General features: G+C 31.3%; 1 protein-coding gene across 1 annotated transcript; it reads right to left on the reverse strand.

The window, feature by feature from the left end:
* Positions 1-13,006: 13,006 nt before the first annotated feature.
* Rnf11 (Ring finger protein 11) lies at positions 13,007-16,909 on the reverse strand. The gene is made up of 3 exons (XM_040723586.2): positions 16,504-16,909; positions 13,822-13,970; positions 13,007-13,762 (listed from the first exon to the last, which is right to left on the reverse strand). Exons 1-3 carry the CDS (start codon positions 16,612-16,614, stop codon positions 13,591-13,593), a joined length of 432 nt encoding a protein of 143 aa, XP_040579520.1. The 5' UTR covers positions 16,615-16,909; the 3' UTR covers positions 13,007-13,590.
* Between the last annotated feature and the right edge of the window lie 2,724 nt (positions 16,910-19,633).

Below are 19,633 nucleotides of genomic sequence, written 5' to 3' on the forward strand. Positions count from 1 at the left end.
CAAGAAAGGATAAATACTTTTGCGCCAAACGTTTCCTAACTCTGATTGAATTTTTCTAGAATTGAACTAAAATCCATTAAGAGTCATAGGTCAGGTCTACCATCTACTACAGACCTATTTTGAAGAGTGAAAGAAAATTGTATGAGAATTGATTCAAAAAGATGCACACACCATAGAAAATTGCCACTAAGTTAATGAAGATCCAACAGTCGCAAGCCTTTTATCAAAGCTAATTTATCCTTTTTACCTTAAACTATTTCAAATCTTGAAACAGAAGGAAAATTCAACTATAATTTTCTGAATATACTTTAAGAAGTTTTAAAAAACCATTAAAAAATTCTTCAAAAAAACGGACAAATACTTCAGAAAAATATAACTTCTTAAATTCCAAGAAATTATGTTCTTCTATTTATGCAAACGCTTGGACGTATAATCAGTGGTGGTGATAAGGAAATTCCTCCGTCTAACAAGACTCCTGAAGATCTTGCCAACTTCAAATTAGCTCCAACTACTGATATGAACGTTGATCAGTCCTTATGTATGTTTAAAACAACCATTACTGATCGAATGCAAAAATTATCAGAGAGAAATCTGTTTAAAATCTTAATTATTTGATATAATTTGATTGATTGATTTTCGGAGTTTTATTTTAGCATACCGGCAAGTCATATTTCCAACAATTTTATTCAAGGATTTATTTTTATGAAAAAGGCTGAAGAAGTTTTTATAATCAGCTTTAAGAAAATATGGGACACTTTGTTGACAGTTTCACTGCAGAAAGAAGGGAGAATACCTCAATCCATTTCCTACTCAGTAGCCCTCATGTTGATCCTTCAATGGAATTGAAACGTGGTGGGGCTGCCCTGTTTCCAATTATTTATATATCCCACGTTGTCTGGGGCCCAAATTGGTGGTCGGCAAAACTATCCAGAAGGCCTGGTGGAAATTAATCCAGATTTCATTCTATGTAAACTGAATCAAAAACAAAAAAAAACCTACACTGCAATAGATAATAACTTGAAATTTTACAAATTCCCAAATTGGCGGAAATTGTATCGTAAAAAAAAACACACACAAATTTTAAGAGAATGAGTACAAAATTGAACATTTGTTTTTGAAAAAAAAAAATATTGTTAATTTTTTTTTTTCTTAAACATATTTCTTACACGTCCTTATAGCTTTAGATTTTTTTCACACAAACACTCACTTCAACTCACTTAGACGACTGTTACACAATAGCTGTACTTTCAAAATGGCTGAATAATTGGTAAGTAACAATCAACAGATGCTAGATAGATGTGACTAGCTTTATTTACCATGTGCTTCCATCATCACATTGAGGTCAGAAACTGTTCAGACCACCCTCGTATATGCATTATGAGCCACAAAGAGACTATTTTAGCTCACCATTACAATTTATTCAAAAGTGATTTTCCGATTATGTGTTTTGACCTTTTGTGTGACATTGAACTTTATTAATGACCTTTAATTTTTTGCTAAGTGAAGTATCTTTATTTTTTTTTAAATTTTAAAAATGGGATTTTCAAATTACATTTTTCTTAATTTCTGGACCTTCCACTGATATGTCCTTACTTATATTGTATAGTACACCACTTCATTTGATAAAAAAAGGAGAAAAATGATCAAAATCAGTTGGTAGTAAGGCAAAATATGGAATTAGTATTCAATAACTAATTGTTGGTAATTGCTCACAGCTTAACAAAAACTATTTCGAATTTAACCAATTAGTGTTCAGAACATTGATAAGGGTATTGATTCGCAACCTTTTTATCGCTGTGGAGCCCTAAGCGTATCTTTTTAAAGTAGAAAGTAATTTTGGACGAATGTTTGGCTCAAGGATTCTTTTATTTTTAACATTTTGTATTAGCCTTTTTGATAAAATACAATTTTTTTGGAATTTTGTTTGGGGTTTTGTAGAAAAGAAATATCATTATGACCTTTTTTCATTGGATGATTACGTTTTTTTAGAAATGAAATATCTTCATGACCTTTTTTCATTTAATGATGACTTTGATAACCAAATGGAGCCCTATTCAATACACTGCTGAACCCTGTTGGAGAATCACTAGATTTGTTGATAATAAGGACTCTCTTCTGCTTTGTTAACAAACTAATATAAGTAAACTTGCTTTTTATGTTTCATATTTTGGTTATTTCAAGTATTTCTAACTTTTAGTTGTAGGCACTCCTTGATGAGAAAAATAAAAAAAGTATGTGTTTTGACACATTTGTGACATCTTTGTACAAATATGCACTAAAAGATTTAGAGCGTTGAAATCCAAGAATGTTTAAATATCCTGATCATAAAGTGTATTGACCTTAAGTTGTTTTTCAAAATACGTATTGTTAAGATTTAAGCAAAAAAGAAAGAAGCGTAACGAAAAAACAAATAAACTGGATTGAATAAATCTTTTTCTCCAAACTCAAGTTTGAAAAATATATCCTAAGTAGGGGTGTATCGGTCCCAAAATGTGATCTCCGATTCGGTCCTAAATTTCAAGGACGCAACCAAATCAGACGCATAAATCGTACGGAAGAACAATCTGTTTGCTATTTTTTTTAAATTTGACTAAATTCAAAATTATCATTGATCATGAGATGTGGATAGGTGTTGGCAATGACTTCCCTCTTAATTATTATTTTATTTTTTTGTGCCATCAAACACCGTTACCCTCTATCCAGTCAAAGTTCCAGCCTTCCGAAAGTACTTCAAAAGGAGGTCAAATTAGAAAAAAAGTCTTATTATAATTAAAGCATAAGAAAAGAAAAAATCCATAATTATTTTTTATATTTGTATGCCGTCAATAGTTAATTCATGAGTTTTAACTTGAAAAACCGACTACATAATAAAGTCAAAAAAATTACTCATTAGTTCAAAAAATTTATAAAATAAGTTTTTTCCTTTTTTTATGCCGTAATTTTTATAAGATTTTTTCCTTTTTTAATTTAATCTCATTTTGAAGTACTTCAAGAACGCTGGAACTTTGATCGAATGGGGGGGGTAACGGTTTTTGATGAAACAGAAATAAAAAGATTTAGGAGGTCATTAGTAATAGCTAAACACATCTCATGATCCATGATAATTTTGAATTTGGTCAACTTTAATAAATAGCCAACACTCTAATGTATACCACTGACGGTTCTGACAAAAGAAGGATCCAGCTTCTTAGCCTGTCTCATGATTTTGACCTTCAAGGTCTTCACTGAAGGGTCAGACTTGGCACATGCTTTTCGTTCTAACTCCCCCTAGACGTAAAAGTCCAAGGGGTTCATCTCAGTGGAGCTAGAAACAAGATATAGACGTCTAAGGAAGCTGGGACATTGGTTTGGAACAAATCATGGACAATTTTGGCTACTGCTGAAGCTTATTCAGTAGTAGTGGCGCTTTTTGTTGCTTCCATGGTTGCTAAGACTCGCTGTCTGTCATAAATGGATGTTAACTCGGCTGCAATCCCCTCGTTATTCATTTTGATGATGTCAAGCTTTTTCCATAATAATTTGTTAGACCCTCTAATAATTTAAGTTAAAAATAATTGCAAAAAATTCATCTGTTTTAAAGATACTTTAAGTTTTACAACACCACATACTGAAATACTTTAATCTATAAAGCAAAATATATCTGTCTGTATGAATATCTGAATGTCTGTACCTATGTTTGAAAACAAGTCACCAGGTGGACTGTATATAGTGATCCATGATGTATATCATAAACATATTTTGATATAAGAAGTAACAATGTAGTCGTATTAATGAAATGTTGCAGGCGTGTGCATATACCGGGTGATCCATTGAAATCTGAACACTTACAAGTTTAAAAAATCATGAAAGTTTAGTAGTTTAAATTAATTCATATTTCAATATATTAAAGCATAACCATTAGTTACAAAACAAAAGAAATATAAGCTCTTTAGCTTACGTACAAGTTGAGAAAATTACAGCTGAACGTGAAGAACAAATTTCCATTCGTTCACTCCAAGCATTTGGTCATCTCCAGGATCACCGTCGGGGTTTCACACCAGACTGTCCAGAGAGCTTGTCCTTGTGTACATGTCCAGACGAAGGTCTGCAGTGTCCGTTATCTAAACGCCAAAGCCACTTTCAGCCAACACTGGAACGCCATGAATACATCCACAGTAGGTGCCAGGCCTTCAACACCGTCTGGAAGCCATCATAGCTGCTAATGAGGGTTAAATTAATGATTAAGAGAGATCAGACATACATGTATTTTGATTATTAATTTTGTTGAAATGCTATTGTTAATTAATAAATTATATCATGTTGAATTTTAAAACTGAAAGTGTTCGGATTTTAATGGACCACTCGGTTGCATCCAACTTGTATACTGGGTACACTAACTATAGTGCTCCCTCATGTAAATCATATAAATATTTTTGATATAAGAAATAATAATGTAGTCGTATTAATGAGGCTTATGCATCAATAATAAAAGCACTGTTTCTGTTTGTTTAGTTATTGGTTTCTTATGAAAATCATAATTCATGTGTATTTTCAGTATATGTTAAGATTTGAATTAAATATAAACGCTGGTATGTTGAAATGAATTTTGTTTGCTTTTATGAGTGAACGCTCTTGAGACTAAAGTACTCATCAGTCATCCATAAGGTTGATAATTTTGATGAGAATACATAAGCGTGCGAGGAGAAGAGAAAAAATACTTATGGCGTCATTGATTAAATAAAATACATCTTCTTCTATCAATCAAGAACGTTATCATTCCCGCCTTTATTATTCAATATTAATATAATATTAGATACTGATAGTCTTTAGAGAAATGAATAAAATGCCTAAAATAACGTCGCCTTCTGTTTGGATTTCTGAAAATGGAGGCCCATGAATTTGGAAATACTTCCCGGCCGAGAAACAGATGGCATGTCAGTTTTGTCGATATAAATGTGCTTTTAGTCCCCCCGTCTCGAATTAAATGCAACTCATTATCCTCATCTCATATCAAGAGCATGGATATTCATCTAAAAAATCAAGTTAATGATGAATACATCAAGTCAGACTTTAACTTTGATCTCACAGAGATGCTTATTACATTTAATATATCCTTATCCAATGCTAATCATGCTACGTTAAAATAATTTATGGAGAAATACACGGGTAAACCCGTCCCTTCCCGATGAACCATTATTAAATTAATGGAGGATGTTGGTAATGATGTCATCTCCAAAATCAAAGAAAAAGTCGAAGAGAAGGATATTTTTGTTGCTGTCAATGAGACAAAAGATAATAAGGAGAGATCAATCACTGCTTCATTGATTGGTCCTTTGGACAGCTATTTTTTGGGTCGTCCATATCTCATCAACGTGATAGACATTAAAAGTGATAATGCCAAGAACATAATAATTTTTGTTGTCGAGAGTATTCAAGTTACCCTTGGAACCTACTTTAATGCTACTCGCCTGAAGGTGTTTATTACGGATGGAGCTTCTTATTGCAAAAAAGCTGGCGAAGACCTAAAACGATACTACCCTCATTTGAAACATAATATCTGTGTGGCTCAAGGGATCCATAACGTTGTAGAACTTCCTCGTTAAGAGTTCTCTAAAACAAATAAATTAATATCCGATATCAAAAAAATCTTTTTGAACGCTGGTCTAAGAAAACGTAGATTCGCTGCTTCTTAAAAAAAATCCCTTACCCCCAGGTCCAGTCATTACACGTTAGGGAACTTGGTTAAAAGTAGAAGATTACTATTTCAATCACTTCATAATAATCAGGGAATATTTGAGTAGCCTCCATGAAAAAATACTTTCTAATTAAAGCAAAGGAAATTATTACTGACGAATATATATTTGAAGAGTTGACCACTATTCATAATAATCTCAATCAAATTTCTTGAGCCATCACAGCTTTAGAAGGACGATTACCCTTACTTGTCAGCATTACCATCGTTGAACTGCTACGAAATTATATTAAGCTAAAGCCATTCCGATCTAAATTGACCAATTTCCTATCAGAAAATCCAGCTTACAATGAATTGCGAGACCTTGCATGTGTTGAAGATTCAATTTATAGAAATACCGCCATTGTAAACTGTGAAGAATTTTCAGCATGTTTAGAGTCATCCACACCAAATTACGATCAAGATATCAGTAAAAAGTATAAAACATTTACTAATTTTGAAATGGAACTCTGAATTTTGTACCATCTAACAGTAAGTATTCATTTTTTTTTTAAATCTAATCATAAAATATGAATCTATTTTAGCTAAAAATATAAAGAATTGTGATATACAACCCATAAAAGACAAAAAACAACTGCTTAAATGGTCACAACAACGGGGGTAGTAGCTTTGGATGGTTCGCAACTAGTTTGTTTGACAGTAGTTTCTTCACTTAAAGACTTGGGTATGATCATTAGGTTTTCCAATATTACATAGTCAATAAATATTACTTTTTTGTCACTTAAGGCTTACCTATGGTTCATAAGCTTCAAGAAATGGTGTTCAGAAAACTCATAAAAAGGCAAAAGCAACGGCTTAAATGGTCAGAACAACGGGGGTAGTTGCATTGGGTGTAGCATTATAGTTAGCAATTGTGTATATCCTTCATGATAATAGTATGTTGTTGTACAAGCATAAATTACGGGGGGATCTTTTTGATGCTCTTAATAAGGAGTAATATCGCCGGACATTACTACATAATTAGCTTTTGCTCTAAATCTTTACGATGTCATGTTAAAAAACAAGATCAAGATTAAGTCAAGAATGGTTTACCTGAATTGTCTAATCAGTTATAAAGGAGTCTTATTTTATATCTAAGATAAGTAATCAAGCCTTAAAATTTGACAGCATGGATTAACTTTTCTTTTTTTAGATAAACATGAAATAAATGAAAGTGGGATTCTAAAAGCTGTTCGTACTAAGATTGATATGGATTTAAATCTAACAGTTTTTTATTAGTATATTTATTGTCTAATTTTATGATTTTGACATTTACTTTATTATTAATAATTATTATGATCTCATCGGTAGAGATATATCTATCCTATGCAATATTGTATATATAGCAACTTTAACGTGAAAAAAGGGGTCTTTTGATCTTTTTGATTCAACTCCACGTCTGGTTTGTGTTTTGCAACCTAAAGTTACTGAATTCCGATATCAGAACAAGAAAATATTATTTGGATCAATCTATTATTTCAATATTCTGTTTTTATAATTTATTGTTATTATTAGTTATATGATTATAATTTTTCAATTTTGTATATTTAACGTTACATACATTTAAATGTATGATGGTTTATTTTTTAGTATGTAAATTATATTTAATTAAAGCCTTCTTTTTTAAACTTGGAACTTTAAATATATTTCGAAATACCCTACATTGTCGTTTCATTAGTTATTATTCTGAGACCGAGGACTACGGTCCAGTCCGGTCCTATCCAGTCAAGTCCCACTTGTTGGTCCTTAAAGAAGGTAAAATTGAGACCTCGTGACGTCAGTGAGAGTGTTTTTCCTTTTAATAAATTATTCTGTTATATAATTGCAATTAAATAAATAAGTAATAACATAATATGTTCGTTTTATATTGTATTATAATAAAAAATATAATATTTTTTGCAAGATATGTGTAAATAATCTTAATACATATTCCATATATCTTATTTTCCTCAATAAAGCATTGATATTTTTATGAAAAATCCCAAAGACTGATTGTCCTAAGGACTGATAGGACCTGCCCTAAGACTGGAATCGACCGAATAAATAAGGACCGATACAACACTGAGCGGGGCAACATTGAAGCAGTAGTGCTTATCGATAAAGAATAGTTTCTATTGTTATAATTGAAACAAAATTTTATTTAACCAAAAATTATACTATAAAGAATATTTGGTTCTGGAATGTCTAGTTCAGCTCCAATTATCATGATTGGTTCACAATTTTATTGAGGAAAGAATCAGTTATAGGTTGATCGAATAATGTATCAAAAATTCATTCCTTACTTATTTATATTTGAATTTATTGATTTCCTTTTTTATACAATAAAATCCTTTATCATGGAAATCTAAAAATTTCAACACTTTACCTCAATAAAGGTTAAAAAAGTATTCAATTGATATTGCTGCTGAAATAAACATTTAAGGATAGAATACCTTGTTTTATTATGTTGTAAATAAAATTCTTTGAATTAAAAATAATTGAAAAAATGAGGAGTTATTTATTTTCAAATAAAAACCATAAAATATGATGGTTTTTTTTTTTTTTTGCCTTTAAATTACATTTTCTTACCATTGGATGCACATATTTGAAAATAGTATAAAATTTTAGCAAGAAAAACTAATTTTCATGTCTATTATGTACTATTTTTTTTTTTTTTTTCTTACTCATAAGTTGTCTCAAACCTATAAAAGGGTAAACATACTTCAAAAGTTCAAATCGCAAATTCTCAAAAACTAAATTTGATACAAAAAAAAGTTATTAATTCGTGATGAGAGCTTCCAGTATTATTAGAATTGAAAATGAATTTAAAAGATTTTTGAAAGAACTAAAATTTTGTTGACTTGTATAATTAAACTGTTTTGATCCTCAAATCAGTAAATTTTCGTAGTCCTTACACTAATTTTGAGGCTTTAGAATCCATGTTTTTGTATAAGTTGAATGGTTATAATGAACAATGTAAGATGAATATACATGTTATAAAACAGGGGTTGTCAATCGGGTTGACGTACACACCGGCAAACGCTATCTAGTACCCCGCGGAGCCAGTGGTACTATATTATTTTTTAATCGTTAAAAACTAAAAGAGGTATGATGTCAGCTGCTGATTGAACCATCAGAAGACAACTCCCTGACGGTTTAGCTCTCATATATAGATCCTGCTACCATTCTGAATACTGGCTGTCAGTCATCTATTTTGGTCATTACAACTCAGAATGTCACAACATATATCTAGAACCTAGTTCATTATTTGTTATTTTTTTACTTATACATTTGGAAATTGTCTTGGAAATCTTTTGACAATCACAAGCCTTCAGTTGTAAAGGTTGAAACGCCTTAGTCTAAAATGTTTTATAAGTTATTTTTGGAATAATTTTTTGGTCCCAAAAATAACGGGATACCTATAAAATGCAAACCGATTAGCATCACAACTAATAACTAAAGAAGGGATCCGTGTAAAGAAAAAACTAAAAATAGCAATTATAAAAGGAAAAATTGTTGGCACATTTGCTCTTTGTTCCTTATTTAATAAGTTGTGGGTGTGTTCACATCTCCCTCTAAAACAAGAATTATCACCTATCTTTGGCGTAAATTGATTTAAAAATCCATAATAAAATAAATATACATGAATTTAAATATATTTACAATATTTTCCAGAGCTAATGCTATTTTAATTGTAGAAGGTTCTCCTGTTTATAACAATAATTCCTTTTCCCCTCCCCACAATTATATACCAGGCAGTTGATGTTAACAATGGTCTTAATTCAGAGATAGCATATGTTTGACTCCCACCTTTTCCTCATGCTGTTACGTAAATCCCATCTCTATTATTGACACATATTCATGCAATTCAAATAATAAAAAGAATACTTTGTGGTGTATAGTTCCCATGCACCAATATGTGAATTAAAGAAATTAGCTATGTTCAAAACGTAATTCCCTGGTGTCAAAAATATCCCCCTTCCCCCGAGTCAAAAGTTGCTTTTACTAACCTGTATTAGTATACAACCATAAGTGTATGGCTGTTTCTAGTTGAGAATCTGAGCACTTTTTTATTCTCCAAAGCTACTATCTTTATTATTTCATTCATGAGTATTGAACTTCTAGGTATGAACTAATAACTAATGCGTATGCTCATCAAAGATGGCGCGTATCAACGAGGGTTTGTTCAAGAGTTATAAGTATAAGTCATCGCTCTTCTCGGAGTAGAATTGAGGATCCACATCCAAGTAATTCAAGTGAATATGACTTTGATATATACCAAGTGGGATTTGAGTTTATTTCTTTTCTATCACGGCTCATTGCAGCTCATCTAATAAAACGTCATCATAGCCCAGCTGCTCTCATCACAAACATTATTCTTAAATGTAGAAGTTTATCCTCTTTATAACAGCAATTAATTTCCTCACTCCAAAATTATATAACAGGCAGTTAACATTAACAAGGTTCTTAACACATGTATACTCGCCTTTTCCTCGCACTCTTTTTTTCATTAACAACTACTCTACTCTACTTATAATTAAAGAAGAGATATGTGTAAAGAAAAAACTAAAGGAAAAGCGTTAGATGGGTGTGTTCTTTCTTCTTTTTTATTCATTATTTAATCAGTGTGGGTGTGACCATATCTCCCCCCTAAAGGAAGAATTCTCGCCTATTTTTGGTGTAAATTGATTTAAAAATACATAAAAAAATTAATATACATGAATTTAAATATAAGTATAATATTTTTCCTGGACCAATGCTAGTTTAAATGCTGAAGGTTCTCCTCTTTATAGCAGTAATTTATTTTCTCAAAATAATATAACAGGTAGCTGATATTCTTAAAAAAAACTTAATTCAGGTGTATCATATGTCTCGCTCCTTTCTTCTCCTCGCATTCTTATAAAAAAAGCATCTCTACCTCAAGGTTAATAGAAATACAAGGTTACATCATCATGTAATCAGGTCTGCTAGAATTTTCAATCTGATAATATTGTACTGACTGGTGGGAAAGAAAAACAGCTTTTTAAAAACATGCAACCACTCATCGACTATGACGTCAATATTAAAAGTGTGTTGGAAGTCAATCATCAGTCGTAATCACGTTATGGTATAACCTTGTATTTCTATTAACCTTGCTCTACCTATAATATAAATGAATAAGAAAATAAAATAAATTTAAAAACGAACAAAGAACAATAACTTAACTTAGTAGCTAAAGGTGTACCTAGTCTTTATTTTTATATACACGAGCAAACTTTTTGGAACCCAATAAACCTTGTAAACTTGGGTAAAACAAATTTTGCCCATCGACTTCGTTCCCAATATGCGGGTCAAAAAAATAGATCTGATTCACTATTATTCCATACTTCACATGCAGCTTAGGGATACAAATGGGTCATAACTACCTGTATTGGTTTGTTGAATCTCTTTCCTAACTGCATTCTATGGTTGTCTCATAAAAAAAATAATGTCATGGACAGTCGAGAGAAATTTCAATAGCAAATAACTGATTTCTTCCAAAGAAGAGTCGAGAGCCTTCATATATGCCAAGTAAATCTAGGAATGAGAAAAAAGATTTCATAGAATATTAGAAGAGGAAGAAATCAAAGGTTTAGATATGCCTATATGAAACATTTATGAAATTTTAAGTAGAATATAATTTTCCTGCAAGATATAAAGACTTCGTGATGATCTTAACATCGATCTTCATTCAAAAAAAAAAAAAAAAACACTATGTAAATTGACCTCTTCTTAAAAAGTTGACACTACATCTCAATCTAATTGACACTTTAAGTCTTTTTAATCCAAGTAATTTCGTATCGTGGAGAATAGGGATCAATCCTCTAGAATTTATCTTGTTTTACTCTCTCATGTATTATTGACAGATTAAAATAGCTCAGTACTGTCCTGAACCGTTCTCAGATCATAAGATCATTGAACTTGGAACTATAAATATTTAATCTCCTCATCCATTTTAGCTACCGAAATCGAGTCTGAAGGTGAAGGATTTTAAACGTATCCGTCAATCTAAGTTGAAGCTCAGTTTATATGTCTTTTTTCGGCTCTTAATACAATATACATAGCCTCCCAGAATCTTACAAGTGCTTTTATTAGAAAGCAGAGCAAGTATCTTTCAGAAGAAGACAGATTTAATCTTTAAAAAATGGATCCTTATTTTGAAGGGCATTCACTTAAAAAGTCCAAAAATGTACTTATGTTAATAAACTCTGGCTTACATCATTCGTATAAATAGGCATTGTCAAGAATTACTCCGATGTCGATCCTCAATTATATTCTGAGTCCAAAAAGGACTTACAATTATAACTGGCCAACAAATCCTCAAGGTTACTCTCCTTCGTAGTGATTTGATTGATTGAATTAGTTATTTTTAAGCTGCAAACAATTCCAAACAATCATTGAGCAACAGTTGGGGAGAATTGGCTAAGTACCAACTGATTTTGGGTAGGATTTCTATTCGGAGGAAAGGTTGTGTGATAAAATTAAGGTAACGCATGGTAAAAGAACACACATCAACCTTTTTTTTTCCTTATCTATTAACAAAACTGTAGTTTTTCCCTACAAAATCCTTTACATACACGATTATTTTATATCATCTTTTTTTAGTATATTTTTATTATGTACTTTCAAAAGTTTACATTACATTCAACTTAAACTAAATAATAATGATTATAATAATATAAGCAATAATTGTGATATAAAAAAATCAATGGATGTCGTCTCCACAAACAGAGTTATTACAATATGACTATAAATTGATTAATATAATGATACTGTACAAAATGACGAGAATTAAGAGATATCGTTTAATAATAATAACTCATAAATTATCTAAATAAGTAGGGAAAAAATAATTAATAATTCGCTCACAAGTGACGAAAATATAATAATTGAAATCCATATTCGTCAAAGTAAAGTACCAAAGATTTTTAATAAAAGGGCTGACAATCAATTACAGATAAGAGAAAAGATAAAAACAACATTTTTTTTAAAGCAACCAAATTAAAATGAATTAAAAATATGTTACACTCTTGAAAAATATTATTTAATAATAAACAAGGAAAAAATATTTTTCAGGAGTACAAATTTTTGAAAAATGCAGAGTGTTTTTATACTAAAAATGAATTAATTTTAATAGTTTTTGCGTTTCTTCCGAGATGGTCAATTCAGTACTTTACATAAATATATTTATACGAAAAATTCAAAAAAAAAAATTGTATAAAAATTATAGAAATATTAATATACATATACATATGTATTAATTAATTATGCATATATATTGCAGTAAATCAAACAAACTTATTTTCATCACACATAGTTTTATTTATAGGTATAATATGTCATTATTTTCATAAATTTTGTTATTTTTAAAAAAGTTGCAAATGAAAAAAATCTTGCTTTTAAAAAAAAATATCACATCAGTTACTTGACTATTTATAAATATATATATATAATATTCTACGGCCCTCTATATGCTTTACAAAAAGTTTTAGAGGAGCGCTTAGGTTAAGATTTTATCGGTGTACACTTTTGTGACAGAAAATATCGTCTCTCAGGGACTTTAAAATGTGCGACTTAACAATATCAAATCACTGACCTCATTGTATTTAGATTATAAAATTAATAATATATATTTACTAATTTAAAAAAAAAAATTGAATCTGTTAAACAACCTAAGGCCTTCAATATTAAACCTCTTCAAAAAACATATGAGAGAGAAGGAGAGGATGGATTTGAAAGATCCCCCAATGATGAGAAAAGTATATCAAGAAGACAGGAGTTTACAAGAGAGAGATAGAAAGAGATTTAAAATAAGACTCTTAATTAGAGAATATGAATAATAATTCATTAATCATTGGGATGATATATATAATGTTCCGTTATTAATGCGTCTCGTATGTAACGAGTAAAGCCGCATCTACAGGCTCCATACAGGAAGGGCATGTAAAACTTCGCATAAGCCAGTCATCAATACAGTCTGTATGGTAGGTATGCATACAAGGCAAATAACGAACACGATCCCCCACAACAAATTCAATCATACAAATCACGCACCTGAAGAAATAATAAAAATATTTGTAATAAAATCTTTGATATACAAGTTATAAGCTTACTCCCGATTCTTTTTGCTGCCATCATAAGTTCCTGTGGGAAGATGCTGAATTAGTCCCATTCGTTGAGCAATTTTCACTTGTTCTTCTTCAGTGAGTTGACTAGCCGGACGGGAGATATTTGGCGAAGGATAATAAACTGGAACCGTTTCCTATTAAGAGTCATAAATATATAAAAGGTGTTAATTCATTGGATTTTTAATCAGTTTTGAGTATTTAATGTCCCAGCAAAATAATTAATTGGAATTAATTGTCGGTTACAGATAACACAAAAGAAGAAGATAGCAAAATAAACCCTTTTCAACTACTTTAAGGCATACTTAATGTGATTTTTTTTGTAGGATGTCTATTAAAATATCTAGTTACTCAACAATTATATGAGATTATATATCTATTTTGTCGCGGATGAACATACATAGAACAAACTCTTAAATTGTACCTTCAATTAAGAAATCCCCAATCGAGTAGGTAAAAGGTAGAAACTTTAAAAATTAGAATCCCACTAATCTCTGCAAATGTCTTATAATTAATAATAATAAAAGGAATGTTTGTCAATTCCTCATTTTTGAGTGTTATTACTTGATCTAAGAAATAACACTGTAGCAACGAGTGTGTGTAGACATAGCTCAGTACATCACATTAAAGAAAAAAGAACAAGGGAGTTCATATATAAGATAAAAAATAATGAATGTGACTTAAAATTAGGCTTAGCAACGAGGAATTGGTAGCTATAGCTGAGCCAGTCATATTAAAAAAGAAAAGGGGATTACATAAATTTAGGGTTGTAAGTCCATATCATTTTTTTAGCGTTCGAGTTTTGTTGTTGTATGCAACCTGAATAAGGTTTATTTAATTTATCATCAAGCTGTTATCATTATACTGTCATTCTTGAGGAAAGGACATCTAATTATTTCGTAACTACATATGAGTAGTGTTGTGTCAGTCCTTATTTATTCAATCCAGTCTTAGGACAGATCCTTCGGACTGTCAGTACCTTCTGAAAAAACTAATTATAAAAGAAGAAATAAAGTTGAGGTAAGTTATCAAGGACCGAACTGTATTAGTTTTTAGGACTGATATGCAGGAATGAACTGGACGGGACTGCAGTCTTCTGTCCTGAAAAAGGACATATGAGTGCGTTCATTACAAACGTAGAGTTAAACTGAGGATTTGTTCCGGAGTTACCAAAGTCGTCGTCTATCCAGAAAGTGTAAGAGAAATTCGTGTGCAAGTATTTATTTAGTTTAAAAAAAACACGTAGTTTTATCAAATAAAACTACGTCCAGTTTACTAAATAATTAGACGAACTCAATTTTTTTTTCATGTCCTTGGGTAGAAAGATGTCTTTGAAAGTTTCTTTCTATATTATTTTAGCAAAATATGTATGTTCGTCAACACCTAATAACTCCAAGCAATTTCGGGTATTATAATAATATTAGAAATATTAGATAGGAAGTAAAGATTGTATAACTATACACAAAATTTTGTCCATATAATAATTAACCATCTGAACTTGGGCATCGTTAGGATATGACTAAACTTAGAATTTCTGAGCGATCACTCAGTTGAGGAAAAACTGCTCATTTTGCCCTTTTTGTGCCAAAATTGCTTACTTACCCATTTTTTTGTCTGAAATGGCTCATTTTTCTAAGCTGGTATAACATAAATATAGAAAATTTGGGTTCTAGTTAGACTACACAACAGCTTTTGATGATTAATTGATAACATTTTTTTAGGGAAAATATACCTGCCAAAAACATTACATGATCGGATTTGTGAGGGAAGCAGCCTCAAACAAAAACCAATTAGAAAAAAGGATAAATTTGGTGCAAAATTGACAATTGAATGATCTCCATTGAATCTTGCAACTAATAATGAATACATTTGCGCCAAATTAATTTTCCATTTATGCAAAAGGTTGGACGTGTAATATCAGTGGCGGTGATGATGAGATGCCTCCATCTAACAAGACTAAAAGATCTCGGCAACTTCTAATTTGCTCAAACTACTAATGTGGACGTCTTTTAGTATGTTTAAAACTACAAATACTGATCGAAGGCAAAAATTAACTGAAAACAATCTTTTTTTAAATCTTGATTTGTCGATATAATATAGAAAATTTATGAATGAATTACAATAAATATAAAACAACACTAATTACTTTAAATCATTCTTATAAAACTGTATTTTTCTTTATATACAAATTGCTCAATTTTTATATTTGGGTGCTCTTTTATCTAAATTTTAGCACTCTTTTTTAGCTAATTTTGGTCAATAAAATAACTCAAAAATCCTCAGGCAAGATATGACTAATCTGAATAACCACGACTATTCTACCTTACACGAGGTAAAGTCTAATGAAATTAGACCTCTGTAAAAGGAAAAATGTCTTACTTTTAGTAAAATTCCCTTTTTGTGTTGTCGATTATAACTAATCATTAGCTATATAGGTCTCACTGTACATTATTTATAATTAAAAAGTATGTTGGTAGTAAAAATCGAATCTAACCATGATATTGGGAGTTGACAATGGGTGAAGAAAGATCTCATACAATGGTTAGTTGTTCATGGCAATAGATATTCAATGACAACGTAGAAATATGGACCCTAGGGGGTCTTTTATCTCCCCATGAGAGGATTGGGATATTGAGGAAAGATACGTAATGAGTAATGAATGAATTATACCTGAATGTATGGAGCTGTATCAAATTGTTCGACTGAGGAAGAAGAAGCATTGGTTCCCTCACGGAGGAGGCTGACATCATCCGCCGTTGGAGATTTAAGACAGTTACCCATTTCTGGGCCAAAGGAAAAACACTCTGACACGTACTTTGGACACACTCCTTTATTTGTCAAAAGATGTGGAGTTGATGACGGAAAGTGGATGACAAATACGAAAAGAATCCTTTCTTGGTTGAGGGAACAAACACAAAAACGTCTCTTTTTTTTTCTCCTTCTTTCTTCTTTGATTGAGATTTTCTTTTTAAATTTATTTCTTTCTTCTTAATAGATTTTCTGTTTCTAGCTTTTATATACTCGATCTGTCAGCTGTCAGCTGATAGTGACTTACTTCTACTAGCTATAATAATCTAATAAGCTGCTACAAATAAGTAAGAAGGAGGACTCTTAATTTCATCTCTCTCTTTCTAACCAGCTGCTTGCTCCTTACTACTACTAAATCTTTGTAGTCCTCCTCTGTCTTTTTCTTCTTCTTACGCCTTCTCCTCCTCTTTTAAAAACAGTCAGACCCCGGTAAATGATCAATTCATATTATATAGTAATTATTTCAATCATTTCTCCTTTTTTCTCGGGAGAACTCTCCCTGTTTTGTAGCAGCTGCAATAATAAAAGCACAAACAATTCTTTTTTTTGCTTTTTAAATTCTGTCAAACGTCAGAATGATCACGCTGCGTCAAAATAAAATGAAAAAACAAAATTTTATCAATTATAATTTTAATAATTAAAGTATGGTTTTCATCGATAACTGTCTATGATGATAATAATAAATATGCCTATTTTGATGGGTTCCGTACATTGGATGGATTTTTATAGGAAAGGATTAATGAAGGAGCACATAGCAATGTTTATCATGAGATGGATTTATTGGATAAAAATACTGCGTAGGGATTTTATATAATAATTTATACTTTGTTCTCACATTCAGCGAACTGTCATTGATTTGAATTATAATGTATAGATAGAGCGTTTTCACGTGACATCAAAATTTTGATGTCGTCCATTTTGGGAGTCTAATTCCATAACAAAGTTGTATAACAATGAATACCTTTTTTTCATTAATATTAAAGAAAAGAGAAAACTATTGGATCATGTCAAAATGGAACCAACAAATAAAAGGACATAAATCCAGGGGCGTCCACATAGGAGGGTCTTTAGCTCACTACCAAACAAAAATTAATGAATGTTTGCTTTTTACTAGAAAAATTTAATATTATAATTTTTTTTTATAAAGTTTAATATTTGAAATTTTTTTGGAAAAAATTTAATTTTCTGTGACTAGCTAATGATTATTGAAATTTTTTTACAAAAAATATAATTTTTTGTTAATAGGTGCGGATTTTTGAAAATTTTTTCCAAAAAAAAATAATATTAAAAGTTTAATTTTTGAAATTTTTTTTTTCAGAAAAATTATATTTTTCAAATTTTGTTCCAAAAATTAATAATTTTTGGATTTAAAAAAGAAAAAAAATACACCCCCCCCCAAAAAAAATATATATATACAGGGTGTCCACGATAAATTGGAAGTACTTTAAACTTCATCCAGATCCATAATGTGGATATTCGAGGTTAAATCATACTAATATAAAAGGTTGCATGAACAATACACTATAACTTCCACCACAATTGTTTTGACAACAAACAATAGTCATCATAGAACAAGCAAGGAGAGACGTCATCCTCGAATTGGCTCGCGCGGGACACAAGCCCTCTGCAATCTACAAGCTTCTTAAATACCCAAAGACCACGGTGTACCGGATCTTCAATGCCTGGGAGGTTGAGGGGAAGGTCTGCTGCAAGGCCTACAACATGAGAAGTGACCGAATCCACACTCCCCAATTCCTTGAAGGCCTGCGGAAGTCCATCAAGGCTTCGCCGGGGACTTCCTTGTCCAGGTTGGCCAAGAGCCGAGTGAGTAAGCAGTTGGTCTCCAAGGCTGTGAATGAGGACTTCGGGTACAGGTCATACCGAATGGCCAAACAACACATCCTCACGGCATCCATGAAGACCACCAGGCTCACCAACGGTAAGCGTCTCCTCAATGACCTGAAGAGCCATGGAGGAAGAATCCTCTTCTTCTCCGACGAGAAGAACTGGACTGTCGACAGTAGCTACAACGTCCAGAATGACAGGTGGCTTGCCAAGGAGAGAGAAGAGGTCCCTGCAGTCTTCACCACAAAGTTCCAGGCCTCCATTACGAGGGAGTGGAATGCTGTCGATTCCGCAGAAGTCATCAGGGCATGCAAATCCTTTAGGGGCAGGATGGAGAAGATGGTGGCTGCTGAGGGAGGACATGTTGAATAAATTTATTGTTTAATAAAATGTCTAACTTTTTCATATTAACAAATACACTCTAAATTCCATTTTTATCAAGCAGGTTGAATTTTAAGATAGTTCAAATTTATCGTGGACACCCTGTATATATTCCTTGGGACGCCCCTGAAACCTTTACTGTCTAAAAAGAAGAATATAATTTAAGTTGACATTACTTTGAGTGCATAAAAACAATAATAATTATGAATCTTTTTTTTATTATATTTTCAAAATATGGAGAATTAAAATCTTTATTTTTGATCAACGTAGCCAAATAACTTATATAATTATTTGACTCTAAGTTGAACTAGGGGTGATATACGGCCAAGTCAAATATTTGCGTAAAATAACTCTAAATGTTATATTCATCTCTCAATCAGAGCTGTAGGGGTCGCACATTGTCTAGCAACCTATTTTAAGGGTCGAACTCAAAAAAGTTTGGAAACCACTGTTGTAGATAACAATTAACTATTAAAGTGGAAGGCATAAAATATTTTTCTCTAATTATCCTACTTTTATCATTCCTATTAGATCCAAAAAAAAAAATGTACATATTACTTTGTTTATATTCAAATATCACTGTTTATCATAGAGATTAAGTAGTATTCAATGCAAATGGCAAGTCCTTTTTTATTCATAAAGCTGTTTGATGATGAAGTTTTATGAATGTTTATTTGTACATTTTATGTAGTAATTAGAATAGCACTTGGTAGTACGCAATCCTCCCCTTAATTTTTTTTTTGCTATGTGAAGCATCTTTATTAAA

The sequence above is a fragment of the Lepeophtheirus salmonis genome, chromosome 13 (assembly GCF_016086655.4).
Source record: "Lepeophtheirus salmonis chromosome 13, UVic_Lsal_1.4, whole genome shotgun sequence".
Taxonomy (NCBI): domain Eukaryota; kingdom Metazoa; phylum Arthropoda; class Copepoda; order Siphonostomatoida; family Caligidae; genus Lepeophtheirus; species Lepeophtheirus salmonis.

Excerpts from the sequence above, each read along its gene's own strand:
- Rnf11 (XM_040723586.2), bottom strand. The coding sequence starts at position 16,614 with ATGGGTAACTGTCTTAAATCTCCAACGGCGGATGATGTCAGCCTCCTC. Across the intron at positions 13,971-16,503 it reads ATACAGCTCCATACATTCAG|GAAACGGTTCCAGTTTATTA; the intron begins GTATAATTCATT and ends GACTCTTAATAG. Across the intron at positions 13,763-13,821 it reads GGCAGCAAAAAGAATCGGGA|GTGCGTGATTTGTATGATTG; the intron begins GTAAGCTTATAA and ends TTATTTCTTCAG.